The sequence below is a fragment of the Gadus morhua genome, chromosome 4, assembly GCF_902167405.1.
Source record: "Gadus morhua chromosome 4, gadMor3.0, whole genome shotgun sequence".
Lineage (NCBI taxonomy): Eukaryota > Metazoa > Chordata > Actinopteri > Gadiformes > Gadidae > Gadus > Gadus morhua.
In genome coordinates, this window is record NC_044051.1 from 10,255,637 (window position 1) to 10,268,292 (window position 12,656).

At 48.6% G+C, this 12,656-nt stretch overlaps 1 protein-coding gene across 1 annotated transcript in view; it reads right to left on the bottom strand.

Annotated features, from left to right (window-relative positions):
* Window positions 1-956: 956 nt before the first annotated feature.
* Window positions 957-12,656, bottom strand: part of LOC115543037 (transmembrane protein 132C-like) — a 127,425-nt gene continuing 115,725 nt past the window's right edge. The window contains exons 8-12 of the mRNA XM_030355574.1: window positions 9,564-9,595; window positions 9,238-9,527; window positions 4,949-5,140; window positions 3,391-3,984; window positions 957-3,312 (exon numbers count right to left, since the gene is read on the bottom strand). Coding sequence (XP_030211434.1) covers window positions 2,713-3,312; window positions 3,391-3,984; window positions 4,949-5,140; window positions 9,238-9,527; window positions 9,564-9,595 — 1,708 coding nt within the window. The 3' untranslated portion in view covers window positions 957-2,712. The remainder of the gene's footprint in view (window positions 3,313-3,390; window positions 3,985-4,948; window positions 5,141-9,237; window positions 9,528-9,563; window positions 9,596-12,656) is intronic.

The window sequence follows — 12,656 nt, forward strand, 5'->3', positions numbered from 1 at the left end:
TCTCTCGCAGATCAATGCTCCTGGACTGGAGTCATCTATTTCATTAGCGCTGGCTTACCGTGGAAACATGTTGCAGGTGAACTGAGGTGGAATCACACATATTTTAGGTTAAAATAACATTTTGACTTTGTTTGGTAATTCCTTTGAACATTTTTCTATTTCGGCGAGCAAAACGTTCAAGCAGAGGCTTATCCAAGTAACCCTGGTATCGATCAAGTCTCTTATGGGATGTGGTCGGAGACCGCCTGTATGTTCTCATTAGGATACATGACATTGGCCAAATGTCCAGATTATCCTCTAAAGAAGCTACAAATTGCAGTAGATTAATTACATGGATCCCCCCCCCCCCCCCCCAAATAAAGGATCTAAAGCGATTTGCACATATGTCTATAATTAACCAAATGAGTGATATCGTGAGTTTAAAATGTAAAGTTCTATCCAGTTCTATCCTATAATTGTACAGACCCAATTTTGTGATTTCAAAAGCCACCTGTTTGCGAGATCAGAAGTAGGAGGGTCTAACCTGATGAGTGATGGGCTGTACTTCCTGGTGGAAACCCCCTTGGGTAATGTAAAAAAACACAACATTTTAAATGTCTAGCAATGCTTAATCTAACTTACCTTGGGGTTCAAAAGAGACCCCTTAAATGTCAAAGCTGGGCTTGATAACCCACAGGCCAAAGGGAATGGAAATCTGGAACCCAATGCATTACAAACAACAATGTCTGACATTTTGTTAAACTTCTGAACCTCTGAACATTTAATCAGATCAAAAGTGATTGAATGATCAGAAATAAATAAAGCGACATATAATCAAACAAACCTCGAATATCACAAATTCATATGCCCTTTCTCAAAGTCAAAAATACACAGTTCAAAATAAGATATTAACGATTTAGTTACTAGATATAACCGGTAATAATACATATTTTTATTAAATTAATTATATTGTCTCATGTCCAGGCGGTGAACGCCACATTTGTATAATACATATATATGGTCACATGTTTCCTTACAGGGATGATTCATTGACAAATTGATTGCAATTAAACTGTTATGCCTGCACTGAGAGAACAGCACCGGCTCCCCATTTTGCCGCCGGGAATCTGGCTTCTGTGACACGGAAATTAAGTTAAGTATAGTATGGAATTATGCTGCACTTAATATACCAGTATGCATCACAGACCGTTGGAATCATATTGTTGCTGCCGTTTCCTCATTTCATTCAATAATTTACCAGAATGTTCGCAGGCGGGCATTCTCAAACGGCACAGGTTTTCTTTTCTTCTCGTTGCCTTAAGTAGCGCTCCTCATTTGCCTCCATTTCGTTCCCAAACCTGTGATGCACACAAACAGCTTGATGGTTATTTAATGAAAGCCATTTTGCTATAAATCCAGTGCGGAAAATGTACAAGAGAATAGAAATATAAGAAAACAAGCCACAATAAAGGACTAACACGAAGGGGGACGTGGAGAAGACAAACTTTCAGTTTTAATAAGACCAGTGGGCTACTTTAAAACAGGGAGATGTTGGAATGGAAAGATTCTGCTAATATGAACACAGGACAGTAATTAAGACGGCAAGGGTCAAAACGGGGCTTTGGGCTGAAATTGATCTTTGCCATTATTGTCATGTCTCGGAGTGCATCTAAATCAAGCCATTTCAAAGTCAAGCCTTTTTAACGAGAAAGGGTTTGTGACATGCTTTCCTGATTGTCTACCGATGGATCTCGCTGATCCGCATTTCTTATGATGCAGTTTGGAACTTATTGGTTTAAACAGATTTTCAATCTTCAAAAGACACGCGCTGTTTGGGCTAGAAGCACTGACTAAGAAAACACGGTCTCAAATAAATAGACAAAGTCAACATAAAAATTACGAAAGGACATCCGCCAAAGCAAACGCTATCAAATCAAACACATTTTATAATACAAAAATAACACAGCAATAAATCAAATATGAACTCCATTGTGTTCATGAGTGAATGGCCTGAATCCTATTGAAAGGCTGTTTCTCCAAGGGACTAACAGCAGTATCTACACTTTTCCTCTCGGACAGACGGACAGACCAGACCCATCATGCCACTCCAAGCAGCCTCCGTGTTTAGGGCACACATGGACCTGGTCCTCTGAGAAGGAAAACAAAACCAACAAACCAAATATAAATGCTACACTACACATAGTACCTCCATCCGCGTCTCTGTGATCTATATACAATCAGAGGCGTTTTGAAATCCTCTCTGCTGAAGTCGATGGTTGTTCAAAAGTGGCCAGGGCATGAGGCAAGTGTAAAAAGTGGAAAGCAACAATACGACATCAAAACAAGATCATTTAAAAAGAAAAAATATGAAAGAAATCGAGTCAATGTAGAGTGTGTTTGAGAAAGAATTTCAAAAAAGTTCAAGTTTCTCCTTCGCTGCTGCCGTGTCACGAGAAATCCTGTTCCCCTTGGTGTCCGTTTCCTCCTCGACCCTTCAAAACATATTTCCACGGAGACAACGAAGACGCAGGGGCGTGCCCTCCTGTTGCCGTGGCGCGTCACACCCGACCAGCAGTCTATGGTCCCGTTCCCAGTGTGCTCCCCCCCCGCCCTGACGCCCCGCTTATTCCTTACGCTGAAGGCATTCGGGGTGAGTTTCATCCGCAGATAGCTGAAGACGCTCGCACACGCACACAACGCACACATCCTCACGCACACACTCCCATTTTTTCCCTATGCAATGTTCTTGGTGGCGTTCTCGTTGAGCCTGTCCATGTAATTCCTCAGGTCCTGGGAGTTGCCCAGCTCGATGTCCGGACACACCCACTTGATCTCGCTGGTCTTCATGCTCAGCGCCAGGGGGCTGAGCGTCTGTTGGCACCCGTTGCCCGTCTTGTTGGCGTTGGAGAAGGTGGTGAACTTCACCCTCTTCCTCTTGGTGGTCGGCGAGTTCAGCGCCTCGTTTCGGTTTGCCATCCCGGTGCAGCCCCCGCCGCCCCCGCCCCCGGGCACGCCCCGCTGGAAGGCCCCCCCGTTGAGGAGCTGGCTGCCCTCCTCCAGGGTGCCGCACATGTCGTCCCCCAGCTGCTGCTGCTGCTGCTGCTGCTGCTGCTGGAGGCACAGGCCGTCCTCCTGGCCCAGCCACACCCAGTCGTGGGCGTGGGGCAGGGACTCGGGCCCCTCCAGGGACAGGTGCTTGCTGCGGTACCTGTAGGCGTAGGAGATGCAGTTGATGAGGAACACCAGGATGGCCAGGCAGAAGACCCCCAGCAGGGCGTACATCCCGATCTCCAGGTCCGTCAGGCTGCCCCGCCGCGACGTCACCAGCTCGTCCTCGGCGACGGTGCGGCCCCGGCCTCCGCCCCCACCAGCACCACCCGCCCCGGCCCCTCCGGCCCCTCCCCCCCCGGCCCCCGCCCCTCCGCCGCGGGGCACCAGCTCCGACTGATCCGGGTGCTGTTCGGAGAAGTCCCCGGGGATCCCGGCCCGCACGCCGTCCGCCAAGAGGCGGCCGCCGCTGGGTCTGGGCGCCGCCCGGGGGGGGTGGTCCGTGAGCCCCGCCGGGCGGGGCGCCCGGGCGGTGGGCGCCGCGCGGTTCACGATCCCCGCCTCCATGTCGCCGACGGAGCCGCCGTAGTGGGGCGGGGAGGCCGGCCGCCGCCCTCGCCGGTCCGCCGCCGCCGCCGACGAGGGTGGCGGGCCGAAGGGCCGCTCCTCGGGTGGGCCGACGCGCACCCGCACGCCGCCCAGCCCGGTGGCGAGCACCGGGGCGCGCTGCCGCGCCTTCTGGCAGGCGTCCACCTGCGTCATCTCCACGCGCACCAGAAGCCCCTGGCCGTCGCCCGTGGCAACGACCACGGGCCACTTCCAGGCGGCGCTGCGCCGCACCGCCACCACCTTCTCGTCCAGAGAGCTGGCGGTGAGCAGGAAGTGGGCGGGGTTGTAGTTGTCCAGGGGGGTCATGGAGCCATCGCTGAACTGGAGCCAGGCGCTGATGAGAGACTCCTGGAGGGAAGCCAGATAAAGGGGCAAGAGGAAGAGGAAGAGGCGGGTGAAGGGAACAGCCGCGCGACGGGCGACAGATGAAGCAGAAGTTTGGTAGCAATAGTAGGTGATGTCAACGTTAATTGGCTAGCATGACAACCTGTTGACTGCAACACCATTAGCGCCTCGTCGGAGCCGAAATTAAAACCAGTGGCATCCCATTACGGAGCTGAGAGTGAAAGCTACAGCCCACTTGTGGATTTTAAAAGGTAGTTCCATTGACTTACACCAACACGGGGACTAATCAAAATCAGCATGGTGTTGTGGAGAAAGGAAACCGTCTCAGGGAGGAGACGGTCGCCGTGTTTGTCTTGTCATAACATAACATAATCAGAGACTTTGAAATACATTTTCCATTTCTTGCATGGCCAAGCAATCTCTGCAAAGAACTGGAAAGTGTGGCGGGGGGGGGGGGGGGGGGGGGGGGGGGGCAAATGTGCAAGGAATGCATCCCGGTGTGTAGTCGGTTCGGAATAATCAGCGGGTGGATGCTGATGGGATGTGTCCTTGGCGAATTTCCTAGAGGTCAGTTCAATCCGAAGCAAATCCTCCAACAATGTTTATGCATGTGGCTGAGGCTCAGAGGGAACTTTTTTCGGAGGGCCACTTACCATATTGTATTCTATCAACGTATCAATGTATCAATATATTCATGTATCAATTCCCACAACGGAGAACTTTGTTTTTTTACTGGATTTCATATACTTGGTATTCAGTGAGAAAAACAATTCTAGGGGGCGATATGAAGTCAGGAACAACAGGGGAAGCATAGTATAGCATAGAATGGTATAGTAACATAGTACGGTATAGAATCGCTCTGCATGCTTACAGATTGTAATAACACTCTTTTAAACCGGTCACTGTTTACTGAAAGGACACAATAATAAAAGCAAAATGTGTAACCTCAGGTCACAACGAACGGTACCTGTTTGAGCTCTGTGATGACTTCCTGTGTGGTGGCCGTGGCGACGATGGCCCGGTTGCTCCCAGGGCTGAGCTGGAGGGAGAGAGAGAGCCCAGACACCAGCTGCACCCCCAGCTCTGTCACACTGACTTTATCATCCACCACCCTGATGCTCCTCTCAGCCAGCACCGACGAGGACAGAGGCGACAGCACCTGCAGGAACGCACATAGGCACGCACGCACACACACACACACACACACACGTACACACCCATGCACGCACACTCAAATACACGCGCGCACACACACACACACACATGTTCGCACATACATACGCAAACAGACTCACACACACACACACACACACACACACACACACAAACACACACACACACACACACACACACACACAGAATTGCTATCAATTGTTGGCGTTCCATTGATATAGAAGATGGGGAGATTAGGGCTCTTTGATTTGTGGAGATTTCAAAATGTGCCTTGGTTACTATCAGACGAGCCATGCAATCAGAAGCCTATTCTGCTACTTGATTCCCAGGGAGGAAGGGGATGTTCAGTTCCTTCCATTCAAGGTGGGGGCCAGACTTATCTTTGTCGGAGTGGGGACCCAGGCTCATGTACACACTTTTAATGAAATGTCATTCAATAAGTTATCTCCATCGAAATTGTTATTCAGCCCCTTCTGCCCCCTACCCACCACGGCTTAACTCCTTGTTTCTTGACTGTTTGATAATGTTAAAATAAGGTATAAAAAGTATGATTATATGTTGTTATGATAATACGGTACATGAATTTTGAATCTGGCCCCCTGCATGCATTTTTCTCAGTTCCTTCTTGCCTTTTGTCCTTCCCTCGTTTCCTTTTGACTTTGAACGAGAAGCAATTTAGTGCCAGGCGAAAGAAAAAAAAAGACAAGATTGCACTCCATCAAAATAAAAGCAGCGAATGTTGGCTAGCATTTCACAAGCACTGTCCACCCATATGTTATGAATAGCAAACAATTTGAATGTATTCCCTCTGCTGAATATATCGTTTTCTATTTGTCAAGGCTTTTTAGCTTTTTCACTCAAGCAGCCATTCAGCTCTTGTATACGACATGCCCACAAATGGTTTTTTGGTTTTCCAGCGCACGTCCCCGTGTAGAATCGACAACAATCAAAAACGGGGTAACGTTAAGACAACCCCCCGATTAAAAAGCACCATGCATCACAGTCTGGTGACAGGAAGAAGGATGGCTAAACTTTCAACTCAAGGTTAGACAAAGTGGCAAACCCCAGCCTTCTCCTCCTCCTCCCCTGACAAAATTTGAATTTCAATTCCCCCCGGAACCGCCGAAAGAATCCTGCATCATTTTTCATAGCCTTCACTGAGGGGATCGGGGAACTTCTTGAACCCCCCCCCCCCCCCCCCGGAGTGAATAAAAATCCAGGTTTTCATTCTGATTCTCCTCCAAGAAAAGGCGCCAGTGCCTCTACCATCGGGGGTCCTTCCTCCTCTAACCTCATTCAGGTGCCCTGGGGAGACGCCAGCCCCCCTTTCCCTCTGACCTACATCCAAAGTGGGGAGGTCCCTCGACAAGCCTTCCCTTAAAACAATTTAATTTAGGCCCAGAGTCTCCGAAGTAACGTCCGACGCGTCAAACCACTTCCCAAAGTTTCCAGGTGCGTTTAAGAATTTGCAAAAGTCGTAAAGTAAGCCAGAGTCCGGTCAACTTTAGGAGTCCCAAGTGTGACAATTAACCTGTTCCATGAACACAAAATGACTGTGATGTAGCAAATAGAACATTTTGCAAATTCCAGATGTCTTGTCTATTTCGACAAGTGTTTATAATAAGCGTATGCATAAACAACCTTCCATATCCATGCCACTGCTGCACATTAAGGTAGAAGGTGAGGAACCATATAAACCTTGAGCACTTGCCAGCAGGGCTGCTAGTCCCGTCACAGTTTTCCCTCAAATGCTTTACGACCAGTCCTCAAAATAACATCAGCGTCACTGAGACAATAACGGCCCACTCCGTCTTATCCCTCAAAACACTTCATCCATTTTGAATTGTTTTGACAGAAAATGCCAACACTGAGGGAAAACTGTCTTGAATCGCGATCATGATCAATTGAGTAAGCCGTGTGGATCAAAGTGGATTATGTTGCTTTTCATTTTGAATAGAACTACTCACAAATGTGTTTGTACATATTCATTGTGGGGATCACTATGCAAAATAGTTCCACCAACAGCCCAGCATCAAAAAGGCTTGCAGGTAAACAACACTAGCGTCCAGTGATGTCTTCCAAACCTAGCTTCTCGCCAGTCCGTGGCCAATCTCGGTAGTCAATGTGACATTTGCATGGAAAAAAGAAAAAACATGTTAAGACCTCTAGTCTTAACTCTGGTTCTTAATCACTGCCCTGCACAAACTTTTAGAGCCATGTTCATCAGAAATGATGCAAACCACTAGGCTAGATCTGGCTTAAGCTCACAAAGTAGAGCATGTTCAAATTCACAGTTTAATCTTCCACAAAAGACATGCAGACGGACAAACGGACATACAGCAACATGAATCAACATAAAGACAGACATACTGTTAGACAGACATTCAGACAGAGACAGCAACATAAAGACAGACCGACAGAGATACAGACAAAAATGACATATGTCAGCCAATCAAAGCTCAATGCTCAAGCTTAAAGATTCTTGCGCGATAGGGGTAAGGTATACACGTTTGACGGTCTAACTCAGAGAAACTGTACATCATATTATTTTAGCATTTGATAATGAAAATTTCTGCATGTATAATAGTGCCTTAGCAAATGAGATCAACAACCCCCCCTTTTTTTTTTTCATAACCTTCCTCATTATCCTCATTAGACAATCATTTGCACAGATTCCATTGCAGTGACACCCAGGGCAACACCTTAAATGCCAGACAGTTAAAGATGTCTTGTTGGAAGTTCAACCAAAAATCACACACACACACACACACACACACACACACACACAATATGAGACGAACTGAGAAGAGATTAAAGATCCAGTCCATGGATCCGGAACGTTCTCGGTTGTCGGTGTTACTATCTTGTTAATTGCAGATCGATGTTGTTCTACAGACAAAGTGGGGGCACACCTGTCGATGCTGCACAGAAGGTGTGTTGTTTCTCATAAATAATAAGATGGAGAGTTCCGGGTGGTGCACACACACGCTCGCTCACTGGTGCAGGCGAGGCTGAGTGAGCCGCGAGCCACGAGGGCCTCTCCCTGTCCTCTTCTGATTGGTTCAGGAGCTTGCGCCACGCTGCGATCAATGCGCTTTGCTTTTTCAAAAAATCGTATCCCCTCCCCCCACACCCAACCTCACTGTTTAAATCCCATCTCCCCTAAAGTGGACTCCTCTTCTCAGTTCCTTCTTGCCCCTTCTTTCTGTCTTCCTTCCTTTCCTTCTCTTGATCACAGGCCAGAACACGAGGTGAGCTAAACACACAGTCACATCTGCAGCGCATCTATGTTTGAATTCCATTTCAGGAGGAGCATCAGGGTTTTAACAGGGCTGTACCAATCTCGGGTCGTACATATTAAACATGTCGGAAATGACTCGGGCAACGACCCGTATAATAGATCGGTCGGCTTCGGATTGGAATCGGTAAACCGCTAACAGTACGACATAGTCCGGCCCCCCACGTCCCGACAAAGTTTCCCCGCCCCCGAATGTCGCGAAGAGGCAAAGCGGAACTAATCTATAACTTAACTTACCGAAAACCATCTTATCAGCAGAAAGTTTTGACAATCAAGAGTTGGAATGCAACACAATGTGGGGAGTTGGAACTGCAAACTAAAGGTTGGGAAACATTTTGAAACATTCTCGCTATCTCCGACGGCTTAGAAAGTCTCTCTTTTCAATTTGTCTTAATTGGTTCATATGCTTGACAGACACACACAGTGGTGGGCTTTAGTAACGGTGGAGTAGGGGGCGGTTGCGCTAAGCCTAACAAAATATGAATAACAAAATCAAACCTCACACAGGATTCACATGCTTGCACCAAATATGCCGAGGGACAAATTAACCAACTTCAGTCAACGAAACACACAATAACACAGGTCTATTGTGAATAAGGTTGAACATCAGAACGAACAGGTTGTGTGCAGGGTAAGAAATACTTCCACATAACATAAGAAATAATCAATATTTCTCCACACACACACACAAACACACACACACACACACACACACACACACACACACACAAACACACGCACACGCACACGCACACGCACACGCACACACACACACACACACCCACCTGAACTTTTGTGGTGCCGGGTGACAACCCCACGAGGACCTGTCCCTGCAGGAAGCGGGCGGTGTTGGGGTCCTTCACCTTCAGGGACTCCACGACCAGGTGGGTCACGTCGACCTGCCAATCAGTGCCGAGCAGGAAGTCCTGCTGATTGGCTGCCTCGTCCCCCGCCGACGATCCACCCCCTCGTTCCTCCTCTCCGGTGTCCGCCAGGAAGTGTGTGAGGACGCGCACGGTGGTGCTCTGGTAATGGGCCACACAGCCGCCCTCCTCCCTGGCTCCAGCACCACCACCTCCTCCACCCCCACCACCACCTCCTCCTGCTGCACCATCCACCCTGTCCCCCCGCCCCCTCTCGTACCTACAGGAGGCAATCGAGCAGAGAGGGGAAGCGGTGAGAAACAATAACACACAAACAGCTCTGTGGAAAGAGGACTTGTTGTTGTAGTTGGTGTAATGGTGGCTATTAGAGAGATGGCAGGAGTTCTGGTTGCCCTGCTGTGGCGATGGTGAGACACACATACGGAGCGCCTTGTGTGTGGGAGCTGTGGGATGACTCTCTTTCTCTCTCGCTCTCTCTGTAATGTGTTTTTTTTTTATATCGTGTCTTGCGTTTTGCGAATTAATTGGGTTCAATTGTGTCAGATTAAAGACACACAACAAAAACAAACCGTCGATCCGATTTGATGAACCGAATCTCATAACACGAACCCACGTCGGTTGTAAAGGTGTAGCTGAATCAAACTAACGGACTGCTGCCGTGACAGAATGTAGCAGATGACGAGAACGCGCATCGACACCGGCACGTCCATTGATTTCAGCTCTCTAAACCTGGAATCGGATTCTTTCTTTTCGGTTGGAAGCGCTTCTGGACTGATCTTCCTCTCGACTGATCTCTTCATCTTCAGGGCTCAACAAACTGGGAGAGAAAACAAAGGCCTGCAGCGGTACAGGACTGGAGGCCCCTCAGGGGCTCTCGCTGTAGGTCTCTGTAGTCTGTCTCACTGGGTTTGGAGCATTCCTTATCAACACTGGATCCCATTCACTCTGTGTAGCCGTCCCATGTTCAAACAACGTTTCCCACAATTCGTTTTGTTTACTTGGGCTGCCTTCAACATTTCGTCGACCGTGAAACCAATCTCTACCACCTCCATCCAATCACTGTCCCTCAACCCCTCGTCTAATCGCGTGTATGTGTCGTCTTTTATTCACCACAATTAGTTTGCATTTGCAGGTTACAAAACCCGAGAAAACCCGCCAAAGGGGGGAGATTGACTCCTTTCCCTTTGCCAGTAGACGATGCATGCCTCTCTGAATATTTTCCCGGTATGACGCCACAATCGTATCGGAGAAGAGAGTAATGAAACAGCTTGGAGGCCTGTGAAAATGTTACAGTGGTTACGTCATTGTTTCTATCTGTTACTTATTCATGCTCTCTTTCAAACTTGGTGCTGACTCATTTGGAAGGGAAAATGTGCACGTCCGACCGGGTGTCATGTTTCCAGGGACGGCGGATGGGAATGGAGCCGGTATATTCCCGGGGACTGCCGCAGAGTCATTTGTCCTTGGGAACCTAACCTTTCCCCCCAAAGACCAAAGCTAAATGTTAGCTGGGTTTATTGTGCAGTGGTAAAAAGAGGCTTTATTCTTTCTCTTCTCAACCTTCTCTACCCCATCCACTTCCTCTCCGTCTCCCTCCCTACCAGTCAGATGATTCGGGGGGGGGGGAGTGACAGCGTCCATTAGCTCCAATGAGGCGTGGCCTGTCAGGCAGAAAAATGGACTGATGGGTTAACATGCTGTTGCCGAGAGGCTTGGCTAGGTTCCAACCCCCCCCCCCCCCCCCCCCCCCCCCCCCCCGCTCCCGTCCCCTCTCTCTCCACCCCCCGTGCCCTCATCTACAGTAGCCACAGAAGGACAGCTCGAAACAAAGTGGTGGTGATCAGCTGGGGACTGAAGCATCTGGAGCGCAGCATGATTCAACGGACTCATGGCAGGTCTCCCAAGGTAATGAGATGGGTCACACAAGTACACACACACACACACACACACACACACACACACACACACACACACGCACACACACACACGCACACGTGTGTATACACACACACACAGTCCCACACAGTCACACAAGTACGAACACACACACACACACACACAGTCAGACATATACACACACACACACAGTAACACACATACACACACACGCACACTAACTCACACACGCACAGTCACAGTTTAATATATTCACACACATGCAAACACAGTCAGAAACACACACACACACACACACACACACACACACACACACACACACACACACACACACACACACACACACACACACACACACACACACACACACACACACACACAGCCTCTCACACCACACAAACACAAAGTCAGGCACACTCACACACTAACGCAAGCAGTAAACACAGTCACACATAAACGTACACATGCAGTCACACATACACACATGCACACTCACACACGCATGCACAGACATACACCATTTCCCACACACACAGACGCCATTCACACACACACACACACACACACACACACACACACACACACACACACACACACACACACACACACACACACACACAAACACACAAACACAAACAAACACACGCACAGCCTCTCTACACACTGTGGTAGAATCCCATCGGGTAGAATATATGTTACACTATAGCCGCCAGTCCCAAATGAAACTAAATTCACCCAAAGTAATAATAATTCCAAGAGCTTCTGGGTGATCAAAGAGCTGACAACTGCAGGGAGGCCAACGCTGACCAGCAGCCAAACAGCCAACGGGGGATCAATGACACCAAACAAAGATCCCCCGTCCTCACCCCATCCACCCACGTCCCCACAGCCTCCAGCGGTTACAAAGCCCATGAACCACAGCACATCCAAGTCAACTGCCATGGCAGCCATCAGCAGCATCAAACATTTAAACCTGCAGAGATGCCAAATAGTCAGGGTTTTTGTGTGTGTGTGTGTGTGTGTGTGTGTGTGTGTGTGTGTGTGTGTGTGTGTGTGTGTGTGTGTGTGTGTGTGTGTGTGTGTGTGTGTGTGTGTGTGTGTGTGTGTGTGTGTGTGTGGCAGTACAGTTCAACTACTCTGCCATCAGTACTTCAGACCTCATACTGACTGGACTAACTGGTGAGTTGTTTTTTTTATGTTACGTTTAAGGTTATACTATTTTTTTGTCTTCTTCTCAGGAAAAAGGAGGATCATTTGCTGCTCAAACTTTGACGTTGTTTAAGACCTTTCTACACACTGATGAATCAATAAAAAAGGGTATTCTTGATAAAACAGTGAGCATGATTTGTGTTGGTTGCACCCTCAACTGGCCCTTTATGGTGTTTTCCCTTCACCTCACACACTGACATCTCTAGGGCCCGGGC